This window comes from Maniola hyperantus, chromosome 2 (genome assembly GCF_902806685.2).
Source record: "Maniola hyperantus chromosome 2, iAphHyp1.2, whole genome shotgun sequence".
Taxonomy (NCBI): Eukaryota; Metazoa; Arthropoda; class Insecta; order Lepidoptera; family Nymphalidae; genus Maniola; species Maniola hyperantus.
The window spans coordinates 2257730-2281318 of NC_048537.1; the positions used below are offsets into that span (position 1 = coordinate 2257730).

Sequence of the window (23589 nt, forward strand, 5' to 3'; positions counted from 1 at the left end):
TTCGAAACCGAAACAACGAATACGAAAACGATAAAACAAATCTGTGATTATTGTGGGCGTTGCCACATTGTTCTGATAATTCAATGAATTTTACAAAGATAACCCGCTAAGGTTTTCGTGTCTCTTCGTAGTGTACTAGATATTTTATTTAACAGATAAGAGGAAATGTGTCGCACGTCAATTTGTTAAAAGTTATTGTCACAAACTTTTTCAAGTGCTGTTTACTTTTATTAAGATTTTCGTTGAAAATTTAAATATTTACGTTTGTAGACGAGTTAAATTGATGTGTTTAGTGTTTTAACTTGTAGTTTAAGTCACCAGTGATTCAACAGAAGCGAAACCAAAACATACATTTAAGTATTATCAAATATGTGAATCATTCAAAAATTTCTTATTAGACCGTAACTGATCGTGTGAAAATGTTTACAAAAGTGCTTGTAACTATATTTATATTATGTACAAATGTGAAATCTCAGTCAAACAAAGATCTTTACAATGGACAGTTTAACAATGATTACTATAATACCCAACCGCAAGACAAGCCTCGCGATACAAGGCTCCCTAAGCCAGGGGATAGTGACTACAGGACTTATGTGTATAATAACAGGAGGTACGGGACAGACCCGTCGAGATATAACCCGTATAATCCTAATATAAACCAGCCTGGTGGCTTTCCATACAATCCGATTATTACAAATCCACTTGATGATCAGTTTAAATATAATACTGTGAGTATGACAAATTTTTCATTTTTACTAATACCTCATCAGGCTCTCCCTATCCTGGAGAGTAGGTTAAGTGATCTGCTGTAGTTAATATCAGTAACATCTTACATAATAATTAGCTTATGCCCGCGACTTCGTCCGCGTGGAGTACAGAAATATATTTAGATGATTGCAGCAAAGATAGTTATCTTGGGTTCTTTTGGATATCTTTTCTTTTCATCTACAGAATAGAGATGCAAATAATCCTGATGCCTTATTTCCTGGAGTGTTGGGAGGCTGGAGGGAGGACCTGCAAGGGCGAGAGAGGAGGGACTCTCGACAGCTGAAGAGGGACATATTTGTCAACACTAACTTTGGACAGGTTCAGGGGTTCAAGGTAATGATAATAGTTGTAAGCTGGTGATTGATTTGTCACCTGTATAATTTAAAGGTAAAGTAGACTCCTACGATGCTATTTAAGCATTCATAATAAGTCACCACAGTTAGCCATGGCGCTTAAGATGCATCAAAACTGTAACATTAACACATTATTTGCTAATACTTAGTTATATTACAATAACATTTTAGGTCAGTCATTACGTTTAGGAACTGTATTTTGATTTTAATACACTTATTTTTCTTAGTAAAATTAAAAATAAGCATTATTTATTTACCACAAAAAACGACTCCGATCGGATGAGCACGCACTTCTAACTTTTCGGAGTTATGTGCGCTTTTAAGTAATTAAAATATCACTTGCTGTAATGGTGAAGGAAAACATCGTGAGGAAACCTGCATGCCTGAGAGTTCTCCATAATATTCTCAAAGGTGTGTGAAGTCTGACAATCCGTAATTGGCCAGCGTGGTAGACTATGGCCAAAACCCTTCTCACTCTGAGAGGAGACCCGTGCTCTGTAGTGAGCCGGCGATGGGTTGATCATGATGATGGATCGGATGAGTAAATGATCACAGGATAATTACACAAAATTTCATTTCGAACAAGCCTATTTATTAACACCAGAATTCAAAGTCAAGATAGGGGTTTCTTTAGACGACTATTCAGATGACATGGGTCATATTCAACCTTAATGCATTGATAAAGGTTGAATATGACACTGTCATATAAATTTTCACTCAGTGGTGGGAAAAATTAAACTTGTCATTCCGAGAAGAGACCCATGTTCAGTAACAGGCCAGCAATGGGTTTCGATAATGATTAATATCATATTCAAAACACAAAGCAAACAAAATGGAACAATAGATTAATTATTTATTCATACTGTCTGTATCTAGTAGGTATAAGTCCTAACACCATAACTTGCAATGTATTTTGTTATCTTAGTATATTATCTAATGATACTTTCCAGGTATATTTATATGACAATCCAGACCCCTTATCTGGGTATAGACCCTGGCTGACACCAGTAGAAAGAATACAGGGAGAAGTATCAGTATTTCTGGGTATACCGTACGCACGACCACCTGTTCTTGAAGGGAGATTTAAGGTAAATATAACTCAAAATAATAAAATAATGTAAGTCATATCTTAGATTTGAAAATGAACATTATTTTGGAATGAGTTCCTCAAAAAAACATGCAAGTGACACCCATATGTATTTTTTTTGTACTACTGCCACATATAAATTTGTGAAAAAAATGGATATCACTTTCGTAATCAGCACTCCAAAAAACCTCTGAAATGATCCCCTCCCCATATGCATTTTTGAAAAATGTGGATATTTTTTTCATAATCAGCATGCTGAAAAATCTAAGTAATGATTGATGATGACACCCATACTCATTTTCCAAAAAGAAAACGTCGCCGCCATGTTTTTTAGGGTTCCGTACCTCAAAAGGAAAAACGGAACCCTTTATAGGGTCACTTTGTTGTCTGTCTGTCTGTCTGTCTGTCAAGAAACCTACACTTCCCATTGACCTAGAATCATGAAATTGGGCAGGTAGGTAGATCTTATAGCTGACATTTGGGGAAAAATCGGAAAACCGTGAATTTGTGGTTACATCACACAAAAAAAAATTAATTGTAGTCATGAACTAATAATTAGTATTTTCAATTTTCTGAGTAAGATAACTATATCAAGTGGGGTATCATATGAAAGGTCTTCACTTCCGCATTCTAAAACAGATTTTTATTTATTTTTATGTACTTATCATAGTTTTTGAATTATCCTGCAAAATGTCGAAAATATACAACTGTAGTACGGAACCCTCATTGCGCGAGCCTGACTCGCACTTGGCCGTTTTTTGTTGAAGTGTAGGTATTTTTAAATTGATATAGTGGACTGGTACAGATGTATGAATTGTTGCAGCCCCCACGTCAGCACCCTGGATGGCAATTAATGCAGGCGGTGGACTGGGGCCCGGCCTGCCCGCAGCCCGTGCGCTTCACGGGGGCCACCAAGGCCATCCGCGATATGGACGAGGACTGCCTCTACTTGAACATTTTCTCCCCCAATGTGAGTATTACAGTCCCCCGCACAGGTAACAGCTGTTACCTGTGCGGGTAACGCCGGGTAACGGGTAACCCCGCACAGGTAACGCCAGGGTCGTTGCGGGCGACCGAGAGCGATCGGATGGGCCGCCCGAGCGCACTGCACGCTTTTTAAAAATATTTATATTTAAAATTCTACGTGCTCTGTTTCCATAAAATAATTCCGTAATCCCGTAGTGTATTAAAAGTTGAACGTAAATACGAAATTTTATTTAAATTGGTTTTATATCGCCTTAATTAATGCAGGCAAATTAGAGCCCGGACTGGCCGCGCTTGCATTCGCGATTTGGACTAGACCAGGTACAGAAGGCGTCTCCCCCTCACACTGACTCAAAGTCACTGACACGCTCCTGCAACTCTCGTATCAGTGTAAACGTATACCCATCCAAATCGTTGGAGCATGTTGTGCTTTACTTGTTTAAAGTATAGGATATTGTGAAGTTTATTAATTTCCCTATATTTTCGGAAAAGTCTTTGATGTGGTAACATAGAGCAAAATACAGAGTATAAATAGATACAGATTACATATTTTTCAACCAAAGACTGGTAGTGTCTAGGAAGTGAAAGAAAGTGTTTTTCAATTTGATATTTTTCAATAGGATATTTGAATTTCTCTCGTCAGTATTGAATTGTAAAGCAGTAATGAATTGAGTCATAAAGTCCTACAGTTAGAGCGGCCGCACGTTGTTTCCCATGCGTGATTGCATCATTGACGTCGCCGAAGTGGTGCATTTTATTTTATAAAAATCCCGTGGTAACTCTTTGATTTACCGGTACGAAAAGTAGCCTATGTCTGTTCCCGGGATGCAAGCTATCTTTGTTCCTTTCATCAGAATTGGATAAACAGATACGCCTTAAAAAGTGCGTCACAGATGTTTGCGGAGGCTCACACAGATGATTTTTACGCAATTGTGAGAAAAAGAGCTGCATCTGTGATGAGCAGGGTGCGTGGGAGCTCCAACAGTATTCTGAGAACATTGGCTGCAAAGTGGGAAAACCCTTTTATGAAACACTGGGTGTATATACACATGAACACCAAGTGGTCAAGGGGGTATATGAATTAATTAATAATAATAATTGTAATCTTATTTAGTTAGTAACATAGTTAATAAGGTCTTCTGTTACTAACACATTATGGATGAAATATCTGAAATAAAATAAATAATAATAATAATAAAATAAAAAAGTAATTTCGCATTTATTTAATGGATTTGAATATCACTCGTCAGTATTGCAGTAATGAATCGAGGCATATAAATGTCCTACAATTAGAGCGGCCGCACGTTGTTCGTCACGACTCACGCGTGATTTGATAATTGATGTCGCCGATGCGGTCGGGAGCGGCGGACTGCTCAAATTGGACCAATTAACTCTCGTCGTGCTTTATTAATGACGTAATAATTCATACTTTACGATGGTACATGTACATGTTTGGATGGATGGATTGGTACATGTTTATGCAGCTGCTTCCGTGGAATGTTAATTTATGATGACCGAAAAAACGCGCGAAATTGAGAAATTCCTTGAGAAATGAAGAAAATAATTAATTAGTCTTATAATGTGGGTAATTCCGTTGTACACAATCTCTAAACTAAACTAAAATGATACGTCTAATTCGATTGCTATCTATATCTATGTATATCTATATTATACTCTCCCTTGGCAATTTATTGTATTCATGTTAGTCTATTTGTTAGTCTATAGTTATCTAGGTTGTTCATTGTGTCGCAAATGAATCATAAGTATGTGTATGTACCTACTGTACCTAGAGTTAACTACTGTAAATATTATCAGATGAGTTATTTTCCAATGATTATCCTTGAATGATTTTCGAAAGCGTCAGAATGCAAGCAAAATGACATCGTTAAAATACTTAAATGTTTTACAAAAATTAAAAAAAAAATAAGGTGTTTATAATATTCTTCTATATATTAAAAATCCTCACGTTTTTTTGCTACCCCTTCTTCAATTTTTTGATAAAATTGTATACAAAGATATACCCAGAAAAATATGGTGGGAATTCCACAGATACATACCAAGCGATTTGCCTCCTCATTTACGTACATTAAGTACCTCAAAAGGAAAAAAACCCCTTATAGGATCACTTCGTTGTCTGTCTGTCCGTCTGTCCATCCGTCATGTCTGTCAAGAAAACCTATAGGGTAGGTTATAGGTACTTCCTGTTGACCTAGAATCATGAAATTTGTCAGGTAGGTTGGTCTTATAACACAAGTACCTAAAGGAAAAAATCCGAAAACTGTGAATTTGCGGGTACATCACAAAAAAAATTAAAATGTGTTCACGAAAAAATTAATTTACTACACAAATCCGTCATTAACTGGCAGTCTTCTACATAAAAGTGCTAGGTGTAACTTGTACGATAGTACGGAACTCTTCGTATGCTAATCCGACTCGCACTTGGCCGGTTTTTTTTTCAGACGGAAGCAGGAGCCACAGCGCAAAAGTACCCCGTAATGGTGTACATACACGGCGGGCAATTCGCTTCGGGGGCTTCTAATCTCTTCCCTGCTCATGTTCTGGCCGCCTTCTACGACGTTGTGGTTGTCTCACTCAATTACAGACTTGGTGCTTTAGGTAAGACCCTAGTAACGTATAATTTATTTATTTATTTATTTTATATCTTATTTGAACGGCAGTGCCACTTACACTAACTAGATGATTAATAATAAATTTAAATACAAATAAAGGTACAAGAAAAAAAGACACAAAATACAAAACGATAAAAGATCAAAGGGTTTTGAATATGTACGCTGAGAACATTGAATGACATATTCATGCAATGCTCTAATGAACTAGCTGATGGCCGCGACTTCGTATGCGTGGATTTAGTTTTTTTTAATCCCGTGGGAACTCTTTAATTTTGCGGGATAAAATGTAGCCTATGTCCTTCCCTGGGATGTAAGCTAGCTTTGTACCAAATTTCATCAAAATCGGTTAAACTGTTGGGCCGTGAAAAGCTAGTAGACAGACAGACAGACACACACATTTTCACATTTATAATATTAGTATGGATTGTTAGTCCGTACTTAGTTCTCCTATTAGGAACACGACTATTAAATGAGGTTATAAGAAAAGGTAGTGTTTCCTTTATCTCCGTCCTTAGGAGAGGCCACCCATACCTCCTAAACATGCACGATTGTTCAGGGCTGCTCCTTTAATGGCATATTTTCCAGGTTTCCTTTCCACGGGAGACGAGAACTCCCCAGGAAATTATGGAATCCTGGATCAGGCGATGGCTCTCCGCTGGATCCGGGATAACATCGCGCGGTTCAACGGTGACCCGGGATCAATCACCCTGTTCGGGCCCGGGGCAGGCGCGGCGTCGGCCGGGTTACTTGCTGTTGCGCCACAGACCCGGGATATTGTTGCCAGAGTTATAGCACAGGTGAGGAAACCTGTACAGGTCGCGCCAAACATCTGGTTTGTTCTGGGATCCTTTTTAAGGTTCTGTACAAAAAAGGGTAAAATTGGAGCCCAATTAATGTCACCATTTTTAGGGTTCCGTACCTCAAAAGGAAAAACGGACCCTTATAGGATCACTTTGTTGTCTGTCTGTCTGTCTGCCAAGAAACCTACAGGGTACTTCCCGTTGACCTAGAATCATGAAATTTTGCAGGTAGGTAGATCTTATAGCTGACATTTAGGGAAAAATCTGGAAACCGTGAATTTAGGGTTAGATCACACAAAAAAAAATTAAATTGTGGTCATGAACTAATAATTAGTATTTTCAACTATCGAAGTGAGATAACTATATCAAGTGGGGTATCATATGAAAGGTCTTCATTTGTACATTCTAAAACAGATTTTTATTTATTTTTATGCATCATAGTTTTTGAATTATCGTGCAAAATGTCGAAAAAATACGACTGTAGTACGGAACCCTCATTGCGCGAGCCTGACTCGCACTTGGCCGGTTTTTCATAATGAAAAAAAAAAGTGATAAAAACATTCCCAAACCAACGCCAACCACAGCCAAAGGAAGTACTTATTCCTTTGGCTGTGGGTCTGACTTCTAAGGCCGCGACTTCGTCCGCGTGGATTCAATTTTTTCAAAATCCTGTGGGAACTCTTTGATTTTTCGGGATTAAAAGTATCCTATGCCCTTCCCCTCGTAGTGAGCTATTTCTGTACCTCTGTACCTTTCTGAACCGTGAAAAGCTAGCAGACAGACAGACAGTTATTTTCGCATTTATAATATTAGTATCGATTTATTTAAACATCTTTATTGCTTAATACTATGACACATAATAAAAAATACAGGATAGACTTAAAAACAAGGGGCAACCTTATCACTACAGTGATCTCTTCAGGCAACCCATACTTAAGAACTTATAGAACTGTAAGACGGGGAGTCACAATGCAGGGAGTCTTATTTTGGGTCTATTTACTCTACACTTCAAGAGTTTCAGTCTCAAGTAAGTAATATATTTTCAGAGTGGCTCAGCATTAGCAGACTGGGCGCTGATAGAGGATAAATACAGAGTACAGAACACGTCTCTAGTGTTCGGGCGTCTGCTGGGGTGCCCAATAGATTCCTCGTGGAAACTGGTCAACTGTTTGCGGCAAGGGAGGAGTTTTTATGAACTGGGAAATGCTGAATTTCAGGTAACATTAAAAAAAATAGCGAGCAAGCAGGCGGGGTCACCTATGTTAAGTGATTACGGCCGCCCATGAACATTTGCATCACGAATTTGCACTTTTCATGAATTTGTTGGTCCACGGTCCACCCCTTCAATAACCCCATGTTAAAATCTGGTGGGTGAATTTATCTGAATAAGCATTTTTTTATTATATAACTAGCTGATGCAAGCGATTTCGTACGCGTGGATTTAGATTTTTAAAAATCCCGTGTAACCTTTTAGATTTTTCGGGATAAAAAGTAGCCTATGTCACTCTTCAGGTCTTTAACTATACCCATGTAAAAAATCACGTCAATTGGTTGCTCCGTTGCGCCGTGATTGAGACAAACCAACAAACAAACACACTTTCACATTTATAATAGGGGTAGTGATTGGACTATTTGGGTAATTTTGGTCTTTAATTGGAATACAATAAGTATTTTCTAGGCTGGCATACTAAAACTTAGGCTGCACTGTCTGTCTTTCTGACTCTTTACCAATCAAGTGACCTCCAACCAAAGTTTTTCAATTTCAGCCAAACGTAGGTTTCATCCCATGGGGCCCAGTACTGGAAAACAACTTCACTTTCCCTGGGGACGAATGGTACGAGGGTTGGCGGGAGAGGGACTGGCATTTCCTCTCCACAATGCCTGAGGAGTTGGTGGCGCGGAGACAGTTCAACCCTGCGCTGCGTTATATGACCGGGGTCACTACGCAAGAGGCGGCTTATGTGTTATGTAAGTATGATACTTATATAAAGCCATCATGTATTATATAGACACAAAAACCAAATTATGGGAGAAAATTTTGTACTGAATTCGATTGTTCGCGAAAGCATCTAATCCGAAATAAACTAAGAAAATACACCTGTTGTACACTGTTATTTCGAAACGAAAAAAAAACCGGATTCATATTGGACAAGCTCCTTAAGACTTAGGGCACTTGGTTTTGCGTTATGACTTATGCCTATCACTAAATTTAAGGAGTTTTTCTACTGCGCAACATTTTATTGGTTGAATAAATAATTTAATAAAAATTAACGATATATGTAGTAGTATTGTCTAGTATTACAGGTTTAAAACTGTCTCTCTGTCTACTTACACTTGTCTTTCTTTGTGTTGTCTTGTGGTTAAAACTGTCTGTCTGTAAATATGCTCTTATATTATACTCTATTGCAGATACAAACGATTCTCTGGCGCCAGACTACATGATCGACGAGCGATGGTTCAACCAAAAAGTGCAAGAGTTCGTGCTCCGATACAACTACACGCTAAACCCTAGAGGAGTGTACGAAGCAATACGGTACATGTACACCTACCACCCTGAGCCGCACAACGTCAGCGCTATACGCGATCAGTACGTACACGTGAGTATGAAACTATGAAATAGTCTGTCGAAAGCTTATAACCACGCAACGTCAGCGCTATACGCGATCAGTACGTACACGTGAGTATGAAAACTATGAAATAGTATGTCTAAAGCTTATGTAAAATCTGGGGTGCCACAAGGCAGTAATCTAGGACCATTGCATCAAAGAGGTTATACGATAAATACAGTCGTGTGCACATAATTAATGACGACTACATACTTCATGGAAAATGTAGAAAACTTGTTATAACTGTGTCATCCATATCCATACTAATATTATAAATGCAAAAGTGTGTCTGTCTGTCGGTCTGTCTGCTAGATTTTCACTTCCCATCTGTTCAACAGATTTTGACGAAATTTGGTATAGCGATAGCTTGCATCCCTGGGAAGGACATAGGCTACTTTTTATTCTGGAAATCAAAAAGTTCCCAAGCGATTTTCAAAAACCTAAATCCAAGCTGACGAAGTCGCGGGCATCATCTAGTAAAAAATAATTCCTCACTTTAGGCCATTTTAATTTATTGTTACAGTTCCTATCAGACTTCCTCTACCGAGCGCCAACGGACAAAATGGTGAAGCTTCTTCTCGAACAAAACGTTCCCGTCTACATGTACGTCCTCAACACAACCGTGGAAGCCTTCCACTGGCCTCAATGGCGGCAATACGCCCATGATACTGAGCATTTCTTCCTCGTCGGAGCGCCTTTTATGGACCAAGAGTTCTTTCCTCGACGGCACAGGATAGACCGACAAGCCTGGACTCCCAATGATCGAAATATGAGCCACTTCTTCATGAAGGCTTATGCTGACTTCGCGAGGTTTGGGTAGGTGTAAATTGTCTTTATATTTTTATACATTTTCACTGACAGGAATGAAGGAGAAACCGTCTAATTTAGTTGAACCTGAAATATCTCTATCGCGATTAAACTGCGTGTAGCGACATCTAGTATTTTGTCATTAAAGTGCTGAATTGCATCGAGGAGGACACAAATAGGGTGAAAAAGCCTATGTTTAAGCTCCACCCGCATCGTACCTTTGAATATGTGAGTGCACTTTCTTTTTATTCTTTATTTTTAGGGTTCTGTACCTCAAAAGGAAAAAGGAACCCTTATAATATGATCACTTGGTTGTCTGTCTATCTGTCTGTCAAGAAACCTATAGGGTACTTCCCTTTGACCTAGAATCATGAAATTTGGCACGATGGTAGGTCTTATAGCAGACACATCTGAAAGGGGAAACATCTGAAAACCGTGAATTCGTGGTTACATCGCACAAAAAAAATTAATTTGTGTTCATGAACTAATATTGCTATTTTCAACTTTCGAAATAAGATTACTATACCAAGTGGGGTATCATATAAAAAGGTTTTACTTGTACATTCTAAAACAGATTTTTATATATTTTTAGGCATAATAGTTTTTGATTTATCGTGCAAAATGTCGATAAAATACGATTGTAGTACGGAACCCTCAGTGCGCGAGTCTGACTCGCACTAGGCTGGTTTTTTATCTGTGGCGTAAGATGTAATTTTTTTTTTTTTTTCAGAAATCCAACTCGTTCGCGAATCCTCGGCCTCCACTTCGAAATGGCTCAAGCGGGACAACTCCGCTATCTAAACCTCAATACAACATTTAACTCTAGTATCCAGCTCAACTATAGACAGACTGAATTGGCCTTCTGGACGGTCTACCTACCTACTGTTATCGGTAGAATGCTGCCCACATATCGGCCCATTACTGAGGTAATATTGTATACTTGATTTGTTTAAGAGTTTTGTATATTCGGTTCATCATCATCATGATCAACCCATCACCGGCTCACTACAGAGCACAGGTCTCCTCTCAGAGTGAGAAGGGTTTTGGCCATAGTCTACCACGCTGGTCATGTGCGGATTGGCAGACTTCACACACCATTGAGATCGTGGAGAACTCTCAGGCATGCAGGTTTCCTTACGATGTTTTCCTTCACCGTTAAAGCAAGTGATATTAAATTAATCAGAACGAAAAGTTAGAGGTGCGTGCGTGCCTGAAAGCCGTGCCGCCAAGCGATTTAGCGTTCCGGTACGATGCTGTGTGGAAACCAAAGGTTTAATAAATACTGTCATACCCCTTCCAAGTTAGCCCGCTTCCATCTTACAGTGCATCATCACTTACCACCAGGTGAGATTGTAGTCAAGGGCTAACTTGTATCTGAATAATAATAAAAAAGTCAGTCAGTCAGTCACCTTTTCCTTTTATATATTTAGATACTAGCTGATGCCCGCGGCTTCGTACGCGTGGATTTAGATTTTCAAAAATCCCTTGAGAACTCTTTGATTTTCCGGGATAAAACGTAGCCTATGTCACTCTCCAGGTCTTTGACTATACCCATGCAAAAAATCACGTCAATACGTTGCTCCGTTGCGACGTGATTGAAGGACAAACCAACAAACAAACACACTTTCACATTAAAAATAGGGGTAGTGATGGATTTCTGGCATTCCGAACCAGTGGTAGATGCATCCGACTATTCGTAAGTACTTGTAAAAGTTTATTCGAATAAAAAAATTTTTATTTATTATTTATTTATTTATCTGTGTTCAGTTCTGGTGGGAGCCTCAACAGCCGCTTCAGATCGCGTTCTGGTCCGTTTCGAGCGTGTGCATCATGCTCATAGTGCTGCTCGTCGTCCTATGTATGCTGTGGAGGAACGCCAAGAGGTAAACCTTGTTATTTATACAAATCATAGTGTTTAATTCCATAAAATAACTAACATTCATAGCAAAATACATTATACCTTGTAACACTTTGATAATCTAATGATTTTGTCTAAACTAAATTTAGAGTATGTGCATCTTCTTCTTTTTAATATTGCTAAAAAGGGACCGAAAGTTAATTTTAAATTAGAGACCAAATTTTGCTACTCTAGTTTATTAAACACTATGCTCAAGACCGGCACCTAAAGTCACGAGGTTTGACAGTCTTAAATTAAATTAAGTTTGTCAGTCCTTTTCTTATTACATTGGTAAGAGAAAGATGCGAATACTTTAAAATTCAGTAGCGATCTGAATCCGTTGTTTAATTAATAATATTTTTTTTGCTTTAATACTAACCTAACCAATTATTCTGAAACAGGGCGATACCTGCAAAGTGGAAAATGGTACCCACCACGTAGGTGATTTTATACTAACTTATTTATAACATGGGTTTTCATTGCATGGCTATTTAACTTGCACTATGTGATTATTTATAGCATACATCTTATGAATATAAAATGCTTTTATTAACTTTCCACCGATTTTCAAACGCATGTTAATAGCGAAGTGTAGAATTTTTCAGCTATCTTGTAGTTTATTAAGGCTTTGGGTTTTAGTGCTTAAATTATATTTTTTATATACAAACTCCAAACCCTCTATTTTACCCCTTAGGGGTTGAATTTTCAAAAACCCCTTAGCGGATGTCTACGTCATAATAGTTATCTGCATGCCAAAATTCTGATTGGCTAAGATATTCTCGCGCTATTTAAAAATAAGATTCCTGCGTGGAGATATCGGCGTAACTTATAAAAGTGGTATGTAGTAGTGATGTAACGAATATTCGCATTCCCATTCGCGGATATTCGCATATTTTAGCATATTCGCATTCCGCGAAATTTCTGCGAATGTTTTGCGAATATAAAAAAAATTGATGTAATAGTTGGTTAATAAAACAAAATACATTCATTTCTTATGTTTTTTAATGTCATAAAAAGTAAGTTAACTTCGTAATCCTATTATCAGTCTTATCTTTATCATTTGGTAACGGGACTGCCGCCAAGGTCACCAAGCCATAGAAAAAATGACGCCAAATTTAAACAAAAACTGAATATTCGCATTTGCATTCGCGAATGTTGGCAGCAGATATTCGCATTCGCGTTCGCGTCCGCGAATGTCCAAAATATGACATTCGTTACATCACTAGTATGTAGTACAAAAACCAATATAACTGTTCGGTAAAATCCTAAAAGCTCTAAATATTCGTTACAGAGAGAACGACCGCTACTACAATGGCGATATATTCATTGTGCCGGAGATAGAGGAGAGTGGCATCGACAACACCACGCGTTCCCGAGACAACATCTACGAGTATAGAGACGTGCCCGTCAAGAGGCCACCTACGCCGCAAACGCTTACTAGAACGGTAAGTTGGGGGAAGGAGGAAACGACCGCTACTAAAACGGCGATATATTCATGGTGCCGGAGATAGAGGAGAGTGGCATCGATAACACCACGCGTTCACGAGAAAACATCTACGAGTATAGAGATGTGCCCGTCAAGAGGCCACCTACGCCGCAAACGTTTACTAGAACGGTAAGTTGGGAGGAGGAAACGACCGCTACTAAAACGGCGATATATTCATGGTGCCGGAGATAGAGGAGAGTGGCATCGACAACACTACACGTTCCCGAGACATCTATGAGTATAGAGACGTGCCCGTCAAGAGGCCACCTACGCCGCAAACGCTTACTAGAACGGTAAGTTGGGGGAAGGAGGAAACGACCGCTTCCAACAAGAACAAGGTAAGTTGATGCAAGACAAGGTAGGGTGTACTGTCGGTCATGATTTGATCGTCGAGGTCGTTAAGGACGTGCTTAGGTCGTCTTTTATCGGGGAGGTCAGTGCGATTGGGTGTGTGTTGTATGTTGCGTATGCTCGTGCGTTAGCCAACTTAATGAAGACGCGGGGCAACACACACACACACAGGCGACCAAGTGGAGTGGCAGAACATCTTCGTCGTGGATTTTTTGTAATTTTAATCTTGTCTTGTTAATACAGATAAGTCAACCCCAAACACTCCAGTCATCCCGAGCGCCGTCAGAAGCGTCCACAGAGTCTGCCATATCGCTCAAAGAGGGCATGGTATCCAAGACCCCCGACCCCCGCCACCCCGCGCCGCTGCCGCGTGCGAGGTCCCGCACTACACTAGTACACGGGGTGCCTCAGACCACTGTGTGAAGACCTGGAGAGTGACATAGACACAACTCTAAATTTTATTAGTGAGGCCTTACATTATAATAACTTCAAAATAATTCGCAAAACTTGTGATAAAGCATTATTTCAATTGAGATTAGTGAAACGTTGCAGCTTTTTATATGTATAAGAACTATTGTGTAATGTGTTCATATTTTGGTTAGGTTTTGTGACTTCATATTTTTGTAGCTATTATTTAGAATTTTATTTATAAAGCATTTTAATATGTAAAAATATTATATTAATACCACCGTTAGCGTACATGATTAATGATTAAATATTGTAATTACTAGGTACTAGCGCGGGTGTGCGGGGCGTCCCCCCGCCTCATACCCCGATTGCAATCTCGACTATAACTTATCGACACTACGTCGACGACTACATGAAGCAATTTACTGCAATACCCAGCAATAGGTACTTGAAAATTTCAGCAATGTTATGCGAAATAATTTCTCCACATTGCGCCAGCCCCCCAATTGTGTAAGAATAACCATTTCATGGCTATCGCAATCGTCAAGAAATTCTGCCCTTTGATTGGCTGTGAAAAAATGTAAACAGCTAATCAACCAATTAAAAACCAGAATTTCTTGACGATTGCGATAGCGATGAAATGGTTATTCTTACACAATTGGGGGGCAGGTCTAATGTGTTGCCGAACAACAATTAATTAAAAAAATGGCTTTGCGGGTGTCAATTTTATTTAACGTTACGCTCAATCCAACAAAATTGCTGCAAATGACAGAATATAAATGGAGTATGTAAAAATTCAATTCCCCGCAAACATTATTACAGTACAGTTCTGTACATTGATTTCGAAATTGTAGGATTTCTAAGCTGTAGTGATGACGTTTTTATTAATTACTAGATGATACCCGCGACTTGGTCCACGTGGATTTAGGTTTTTTTTTTTAAATCCCATTATAACTTAATTTTTCGAGATAAAAAGAAGTCTATGTCCTTCCCCGGGATAAAAGCTAACTCTATACCAAATTTCATCAAAATCGGTTGAACTGTTGGACTGTGAAAAGCTAGCAGACAGACAGACACACTTTCGCATTTATAATAATAGTATGGATTATAGAAACGCTAGGCAGAGCTTAAAATTAATTTCGCAATAGATTGCACCGCTTAGAGGAAAGCTTAGGTATTTATAAATAACGTACAACGACGTATATTACGTCATAATATTATAAGAATTTTTAGGTGAACATTTTTTGTAGGAATTTTTACATATATCCATTCAGCACATGCCAGGTTCAGCGCAGACCGAGCGACTAACTGCTCGAGCACGTTTACTACAGATGTTTAAATATCGACCGTATCCAACTGAAATTTAGTTAAAGAGTATGCAAGATAGAAATTAACAATTCTGAAAGATAAAAATCTATTCAAAAAAATTCTGTCTTACGGCCGAAGAAAGAACATAAGTCCAACTGGTTGGACAAAGTAGTTGGATCACGCCCCCTGAATTCCCTAAAATGTTATCCCTCAAGGAAAAGCGAGTTCATCTATCCTCCCTAGACGGGGATAATCGGAATTCACATCTGATTGTTCTTCCGACTTTGGACCCCAGATACCTATAGTTCAACTTCGGATTCAGAGTGTCCACCCTAGGGGGAATTTTTGAGGGGGTAAAAAAGCTTTGCTTAAATTATCGGCCGTTAAACTACCGAACTTATAAATCTATTCGAATGGAAAAATTACGATATTAATTCCAAAAAGTGCCCGATCAAATGCTTTCACTGTTAGGCGTTTGGTCCTCGCTAACAATAAGGTTAAGCTTAATTTTATATATAAGTAGGTTAAGATAAATTATGTGTTATGTGTAAATGTTTGTGATCGTCCAACCGTCCATTTATCTTGGGCCTTTAGGCTTGAATGACTTGTGAAATTAAAGTATTTATTGGCATCTTTTTATAACTTCATAAATGAAATAAAACACACTGCAGTCAGTGTAAATTATATATTTAAAAATAAATAATTATTTACAATAATAATAAAATGTTTTATTTTTCGGTAGTAGGTACCTACATTTATTTGTCAGTACAAGAATAATAATTTCGTCAGCTAAAGGATAGAGAAACGGGAAGGTTAGTTGTAGGTTGTTGTAGTTTGCAGAGATTGCTCTATTAGGTATAGTTCACTTGATTGAGAGATTGTTCTCAAACACAAATCCATTGTCACTTTTTGACACTCGCTTTTGATAATAAACGATAGCGCACGAGCAATGTATAACATGTAAGCGTAATTCAACATCGATTGAGGTTAGGAAACAGAAAAACTAAGACCGCATAATAAGCATAATATTTATTCGTAGTTCATTGCGGGTTGTTAGTGTTCGCACTTGCATATCTCCGATAGCGCACGCGCAGTGTACGGCGCGCAGGTGGGACCGCACACACGATGTGTTTCGGGGGAGGCTAGTGGTAACAGCTTGCCGGGATGCTCTATAAGATCCACTACGTAGTTCACTCTGAGCAGACCCGCTGGAAAGTTTAGGGGTTTGTCGAGCTTTTCATTCTGAAAAAGAAAGTCTTTTTAAGATTAAAAAACCGGCCAAGTGCAAGTCTGGCTCGCGCAACGAGGGTTCCGTACTACAGTCGTATTTTTTCGACATTTTGCACGATAATTCAAAAACTATGATGCATAAAAATAAATAAAAATTTGTTTTAGAATGCACAGGTGAAGACCTTTTATATGATACCCCACTTGATATAGTTACCTTACTTCGAAAATTGAAAATACTAATTATTAATTAATAACCACAAATTCACGGTTTTCAGATTTTTTCCCGAATGTCTGCTATAAGACCTACCTACCAAGTTCTATTACAAATACTATTTCCTACCTGCCAAATTTCATGATTCTAGGTCAACGGGAAGTACCCTGTAGGTTTCTTGACAGACCGACAGACAGACAGACAACAAAGTGATTCTATAAGGGTTCTGTTTTTCCTTTTGAGGTACGGAACCCTAAAAAACATGGATTTTCCTAAAACAGGTATAGATTTCATATAAAAACATTTGTTTAAACTCATACCGGGTCTACTTCAGGCACAGCGATCTCGCACCAGGCATGACCGCTCGACCGTCTGTGTAACGCGCAGGGCAGACCGCAGCGGTCCGCCAGCACCTTGTACAGCAGGGCTCGCTCCAACTGACCGCCACACTTGATGTACCCCAGCCCCACTAGACGGGAGTTGAGCTCGTGCTGAAATTGAAGATGTTGTATAGAAGCAGGCGTTACTTTGCGGAAGTCCATGATATGCAATGAACCAAAAACTTAATTTGCTGTAATCCGCTGAAACAGGTCGAATCTGTATGATGCAACATGCAGCATGCGAAATGCAACGCCCGCCCTCCCACTGCTAACCATGCAGGAAAAGCAGCCACTCGGCAAGCAATACGCACCACCACCACGCAGCACCTTTCGACCCGACACCGGAGCATCCTCAGGAGATGCACAATGCACAATTGCATTGCAATTAAGGTATGGTGGTGGTGCGTATTACTTGCCGAGTGGCTGCTTTTCCTGCATGGTTAGCAGTGGGAGGGCGGGCGGTGCATTTCGCATGCTGCATGTTGCATCATACAGGTTCGACCTGTTTCAGCGGATTACAGCAAATTAAGTTTTTGGTTCATTGAAATTGAAGATTTCCGTTTTTTGGGCGTTCATTTCTTATCAACATTTAAATTCTAACACAGATTTCCCAGACAAGTCGACAAGACTTAAGGGTATTAAGAACCTATGTCAATCAATCATCAATCAATCAGCCTGTTTGCGTCCACTGCTGGACATAGGCCTTCCCAAGAGCGCGCCACACACGATCCTTCGCCTTCCTCATCAACCCACTTCCCGCTACTTTCTTAAGTGGCAATGGGCAGGTCATGTCTGTCGCAGAACCGACGGCCGATGGGGCAGACGTGTTCTGGAGTGGAGACCGCGTACCGATGACCTGAAGAAGATTGTGGGGAGCGGATGGATGAGGAAGGCGGAGGACCGTGTTTGGTGGCGCGCTCTTGGAAAGGCCTATGTCCAGCAGTGGACGCAAACAGGCTGGTGAATGTGACGTCGCGGCGCCATTTTGAGCTTCCGCTATATGCCTAAAGGTGACTTTGCACCTACCATCAAGTCCGCCAGATGTAAGTTGACACTGGGCATGGAACAATCCTGCTCCTGGGTCAAGCCGCACATTTGTTGCGCCACAAACTCTCCCAAAAGTTGCGCGCGCTGCTTGAGAGACGTCGACACTTCATCACACTTGTCGCGGTACCTGATCAGACGATATATATAAAGAGCCTCAATAGCTCAACTGGTAAAGGAGTGGACTGAAACCGAAAGGTCGACGGTTCAAACCCCGCCCGTTGCACTATTGTCGTACCTACTCCTAGCACAAGCCTGACGCTTAGTTGGAGAGGCAAGGGGAATATTAGTCATTTAACATGGCTAATATTCTTTTAAAAAAAGTAGTTAAATTGAGTATGCATTGATAGTCTTAAGTTTATATAAGTTGTCATATGTCATATAATAATTATTTCATTGTATACCGTTGGCTTCCTATTAAATTAAATTAAATTTTGTTGTTGTTTTCATACTGTGTGTGTGTGTGTGTTACATTTCATGTGTTCTGAAATTAATATATACCTAGTGTAAATGAATTCGTTTTAGGAAAGAAGTATGTTACTAACCTAACTTCGTAATGAGCGTCTTCTATTTCAAAGTAATGTAGAGATTTAGTACTGCAACAAAAATAAAGACTTTCTATTACATTGAACTCTGGGTTAAGAGGCTACTTGTTTTGGACGCACTATGCTTACGGATGTTAGCCATAGTGGGTAACATCGGCCTTCTAGTCTGGAGGTTCAAGGTTCGATCCCGGGCCCGCATATCTAACTTTTAGCTTTAACGGTGAAGAAAAACATTGTGAGAAAATCTGCATGCCTGAGATCTCCATAACGTTCTCAAGTGTGAAGTCTGCCAATATCAGCACTTGGCCAGCGTGTTAAACTATGGCCAAACCCTTCTCATTCTGAGAAGAAATCCGTGCTCAGTAGTGAGCCGGCGATGGGTTGATGATGATACTTACGGGTCGCCAAGCCAGAGGCGCAAGCGCAACAGATAGTTGCGTAAGTTGGCATCGTCAGCTATGATGGGGATTGGATTGGGCTCTGATAGCATCGGTCTTGACTCTGAGCGACGATCTGAAGCCAAAGGTTTTTTTTTTAATTTATAGACTAGCGCTTGGCTGCAATCAGACCTGGTGGCAAGCGATGATGCAGCCTAAGATGGAGCGCGCTTGCCTAGAAGATGTCTATTCACTCTTGTCTTGAAGGTATCCCATATTAGAAGTTTTGGATCAAGTGTTGCACTAGTACTTTCAATAACTGAACGAATCTTGAAGAAGTTTGACACGGAAAATGCTGGCATCTTACAGACGGATATAGGATCATTTTTATCCCGCGAAAACAAACATTTTCGGGATTTTCGAAAAATGGAAATTTATGCGGACGATATCGCTTGCAAAAGAAAGTTTTCGATAAGTAGGTACGCAACGTTTTATTGCGCGAACGCGTAGGTAACCTCATGCCAATAAAGATTTGAAAATGGCGGCCTTAATAATTTCCTCTCACTTACACAATCTATTGTGTGCAAAGCAGAGTGAGATGAAATCCTCATTTATATTCTATACGTACCTACTATGTAATATTATAAATTGCGATAGTTTCTATCTATCTCTTACCTTTTCACAGCCTATATTCAACTATACGTATAAACTCTATTTATTGATGAAAACTGCATTAACATCCGTTGCGTAGTTTAAAAGACCTAAGCGAACATAGGAACAGACGGCGTGAAGTGACGTTGTTTTATACTAGGTATTTGTAGAGATATCAATCCAACTCACATGGAGACCTGATGTCAAGTCCAGAGGCGACGTCGTAGGCGGGTTGGTGGAACATGCAGACGTATACGGGCTCTGTGTAAGGCCCCGGCGCGATATATAACTGGTGTATGGTGGAAAAAGATTCGCCCAAGCGCTTCTGGACGTAGAAACCTTCCTGGAATATTATTAAAAAAAATCATAAATTCAACGCACTTCTGCAAAATAACATTCACTATCAAACCGGCGCGTTTTTAACCCTCGTAGCTGTAGTTCTAAGTTTACGTAATTAATTATCTCCACATCATTATATCAGATGAAGTAGAATGAGGGAACTCTTGGTTTGATCCTGAATCGACGATATGACAAACTAGTAGGGCGCGTGGGGGCACGGACTACTATAATAGTAGACCGCGAGCATGTAGCGTTGTTTTTACGTGACTAAAGCTTATACAGATGTAATCGCGGCTTATAGTACGCCATAGGCCGCGATTACACCTGTAAGTTACGTTAATTCGGCATACGTTTTCCGGGTTTCACTACTCGAATTTTTATAAATAAAATGACCTGTGTAAAATCATTGATATCCAGTCGTCCCGTATATGCAAACTTTGCGGAAGGATGGTGCCGGAATATCTCCTCTAAGGCCAGCTCCCACGCACTCACTACGTACCGAGCTTGTTTATTTTCCACCATACTGAAAATTATACCACTTTTTAAAGTATGCCCATAAATCTAGGTTACAACGGGTATATAATCTTTCTATATATAAAAATGAATCGCTAAATGTGTTGCTGAACGCAAATCTCGAGAACAGCGGAACCGATTTCGCTCATTCTTTTTTCATAATATTCCTTGAAGTACGAGGATGGTTCTTACGGAGAGAAAGATTTAAAAAAAATCCTGAAAAAGAATCGACTGTTAGGCGGTACGAAGTTCGCCGGGGCAGCTAGTGTCTTATGAAATTGATGAGCTCAAAGATGGATAGTCCACACCGCTGGCCAAGTGCGGATCGGCAGACTTCACACACCTTTGCGAACATTATGAATTATGAAGAACTCCCAGGCATATAGGTTTCTCGCGATATTTTCTTTCGCCGTTAAAGCAAGTGATATTTGATTGTATAAAACTCACATAGGTTCGAAAAATTGGAGGTGAATTGAACCGAATATGAGTTCCTATGCAGGGACGAGAACATAAAACTTTGAGGGTTGAGATCATTGGTTTTTCGACGTTTGTCTTCAGAACATGCTTAAAACACGCATATTTCTAGCTGAATAAGGTGTCATCAAAGGAGATGGACACTCCCCAATACATTGTTTGTCCCAGAAAAAAAGTTATGCGTCATGATGAAACTTTTACCTTGGGGTTGGGTTTCCTGTGTAAATTGATAATAAATAGTATTTTTGACTCTAAATAAATAAATAAATAAATAAATAACTCTAAATAGTGGGGTTATTTCTATATAAGTACTAGCTGTAAATAAAATGGCAGTAAACAATAACAGGAAATGAAAATTCCTAGGTTTCTATTTATGTCTTTCAAAATACTTCTTGTAAAGTAATTTTATTACAATTAAATATAGTTAGGTCTCTTGGTAGTTTTCACTATACAACGACTCTCGGGCAATTTTGGGGCATCTCCTTTTAAAAATTTTTTCAGTATACGAGGGCATTGCTTATTTGATATGCAAACATTATCGAGACAAGACTCACTAATGAATAGTCGAAAGCTCAAGATAAACGTCTGCGCCTTCGTCCGTGACACTCGCGCAAATAAGCATGCACAGAGCCGTGCGCAGGCCTACGTGTTCAATGCGCAAGTTGCTGGAAATCACCTACAAATGAACTGTTTTATAATATACCTTTTTTCCGCTGGTAAAAATGCTATTACGCATCCTGCACAAGGGCGGATATGTGGGACTCCATTTTTTTTTTTTATTTTTTTTTATTCAGATACAAGTTAGCCCTTGACTGCAATCTCACCTGGTGGTAAGTGATGATGCAGTCCAAGATGATAGCGGGCTAACCTGGAAGGGGTATGGCAGTTTTTATTAAACCCATACCCCTTTGGTTTCTACACGGCATCGTACCGGAACGCTAAATTGCTTGGCGGCACGGCTTTGCCGGTAGGGTGGTAACTAGCCACGGCCGAAGCCTCCCACCAGACCAGACCAGAAATTTAGAAATTATAAAATTCCAAACCCCTGCCAGGAATCGAACCCGGGACCTCCCACTATTAAGACCACAGCGCTCACCACTGCGCCAGGGAGGTCGTCCATGCAGGAAAAGCAGCCACTCTACGCACCACCGAGTTGCCGAGTGGCTGCTTTTCCTGCATGGTTAGCAGTGGGAGGGCGGGCGGTGCATTTCGCATGGTGCATGTTGCATCATACAGATTCGACCTGTTTCAGCGGATTACAGCAAATTAAGCTTTTGGTTCATTGTATATCATGGATTTCCGCAAAGTAACGCCTGCTTCTATTAAAATAAAAAATAACATATGAAAAAAATAGTTTATAGATTAGACATTTTTCAGGTTAAAATGGTTTATTAATGTAAAATCTTACCTCTTCGCCTTGTTTCAACGTAAATAACTCCTTAGCTACATCCTCCTTCATGAGTCCTCTCAAAACTGTACATGTCATTATTTTCAAACAAACATCAATCCGCTGAAAATGTATAGGATTGACTGTTACAAAGTGAACAAAACAGTTTTTAGGGTTCCGTACCTCAAAAGGATAAACAGAACCCTTATAGGATCACTTTGTTGTCTGTCTGTCTGTCAAGAAACCTACAGGGTACTTCCCGATGACCTAGAATCATGAAATTTGGCAGGCAGGTAGATCTTATAGCAGACATTCAGGTGTAATCGTACCATGAGATCAGTAGGGCGATTGTCTAAAACCTGCATCAATCATTATTACAATCTCAATTGTTCTGATTGGCTGAATTTGTGCGATTCTTGTTGCAACAATGCATTGTGGCCAATAGTGAGCGAGCATTAACCAATCAGAGATGATTGCGATCGTGACATTGTAGCTGTCAAACAACCGCGGTAGGGCCACAGTAGGGCGATTGTCTAAAACCTGCATCAATCATTATTACAATCTCAATTGTTCTGAGTGGCTGAATTTGTGCGATTCTTGTTGCAACAATGCATTGTGGCCAATAGTGAGCGAGCATTAACCAATCAGAGATGATTGCGATCGTGACATTGTAGCTGTCAAACAACCGCGGTAGGGCTACCGGACAACGAAAACACGCAAGTAGATTTACATGCTGTCAAATACCATATTAGTAGTTACCTGTAAAATGTTGAGCAGTTCCTGCATGAAGTCAGCATTGAGCATTGCTTTGGTGCTGACGTGGTAGTTCTGCAGGTTGATGTAACACTGCACCGCCAGCCGCTGCGCCTCAATAGGGTTGTCTTTGACTGGAATTGCAATAATATATAAATTAATAAGTATTGTATTTATCGGTATAGGGCCGCTGCCTTCAT

At 39.7% G+C, this 23589-nt stretch overlaps 3 protein-coding genes across 4 annotated transcripts in view; 1 reads left to right on the forward strand and 2 right to left on the reverse strand.

The window, feature by feature from the left end:
• Positions 1-16221, forward strand: Gli (carboxyl ester lipase-like protein Gli). Of its 2 annotated transcripts, XM_069505324.1 has the most exons (15): positions 1-728; positions 952-1101; positions 2072-2209; positions 3032-3178; positions 5652-5808; positions 6408-6619; positions 7669-7839; positions 8389-8590; positions 9032-9219; positions 9752-10044; positions 10766-10961; positions 11803-11918; positions 12334-12369; positions 13224-13377; positions 14013-16221. In XM_069505324.1, exons 1-15 carry the CDS (start codon positions 420-422, stop codon positions 14190-14192), a joined length of 2649 nt encoding a protein of 882 aa, XP_069361425.1. In that variant the 5' UTR covers positions 1-419; the 3' UTR covers positions 14193-16221. The 2 variants fall into 2 exon arrangements, with proteins under 2 accessions (XP_069361425.1, XP_069361432.1); XM_069505331.1 differs by lacking the exon at positions 12334-12369 and having other exon boundaries at positions 14013-16220.
• The window catches only part of MED27 (mediator complex subunit 27), a 419936-nt gene that overhangs the window by 357960 nt on the left and 38387 nt on the right, over positions 1-23589 (reverse strand). The gene's annotated exons all lie outside the window — the stretch shown is intronic.
• LOC117988757 (armadillo repeat-containing protein 3) overlaps positions 16156-23589 on the reverse strand; it is a 22339-nt gene continuing 14905 nt past the window's right edge. Inside the window, exons 8-17 of the mRNA XM_034975940.2 lie at positions 23396-23523; positions 22658-22759; positions 21804-21925; positions 20656-20785; positions 20113-20266; positions 19294-19408; positions 18896-18946; positions 18333-18480; positions 17247-17417; positions 16156-16727 (exon numbers count right to left, since the gene is read on the reverse strand). Coding sequence (XP_034831831.1) covers positions 16539-16727; positions 17247-17417; positions 18333-18480; positions 18896-18946; positions 19294-19408; positions 20113-20266; positions 20656-20785; positions 21804-21925; positions 22658-22759; positions 23396-23523 — 1310 coding nt within the window. The 3' untranslated portion in view covers positions 16156-16538. The remainder of the gene's footprint in view (positions 16728-17246; positions 17418-18332; positions 18481-18895; positions 18947-19293; positions 19409-20112; positions 20267-20655; positions 20786-21803; positions 21926-22657; positions 22760-23395; positions 23524-23589) is intronic.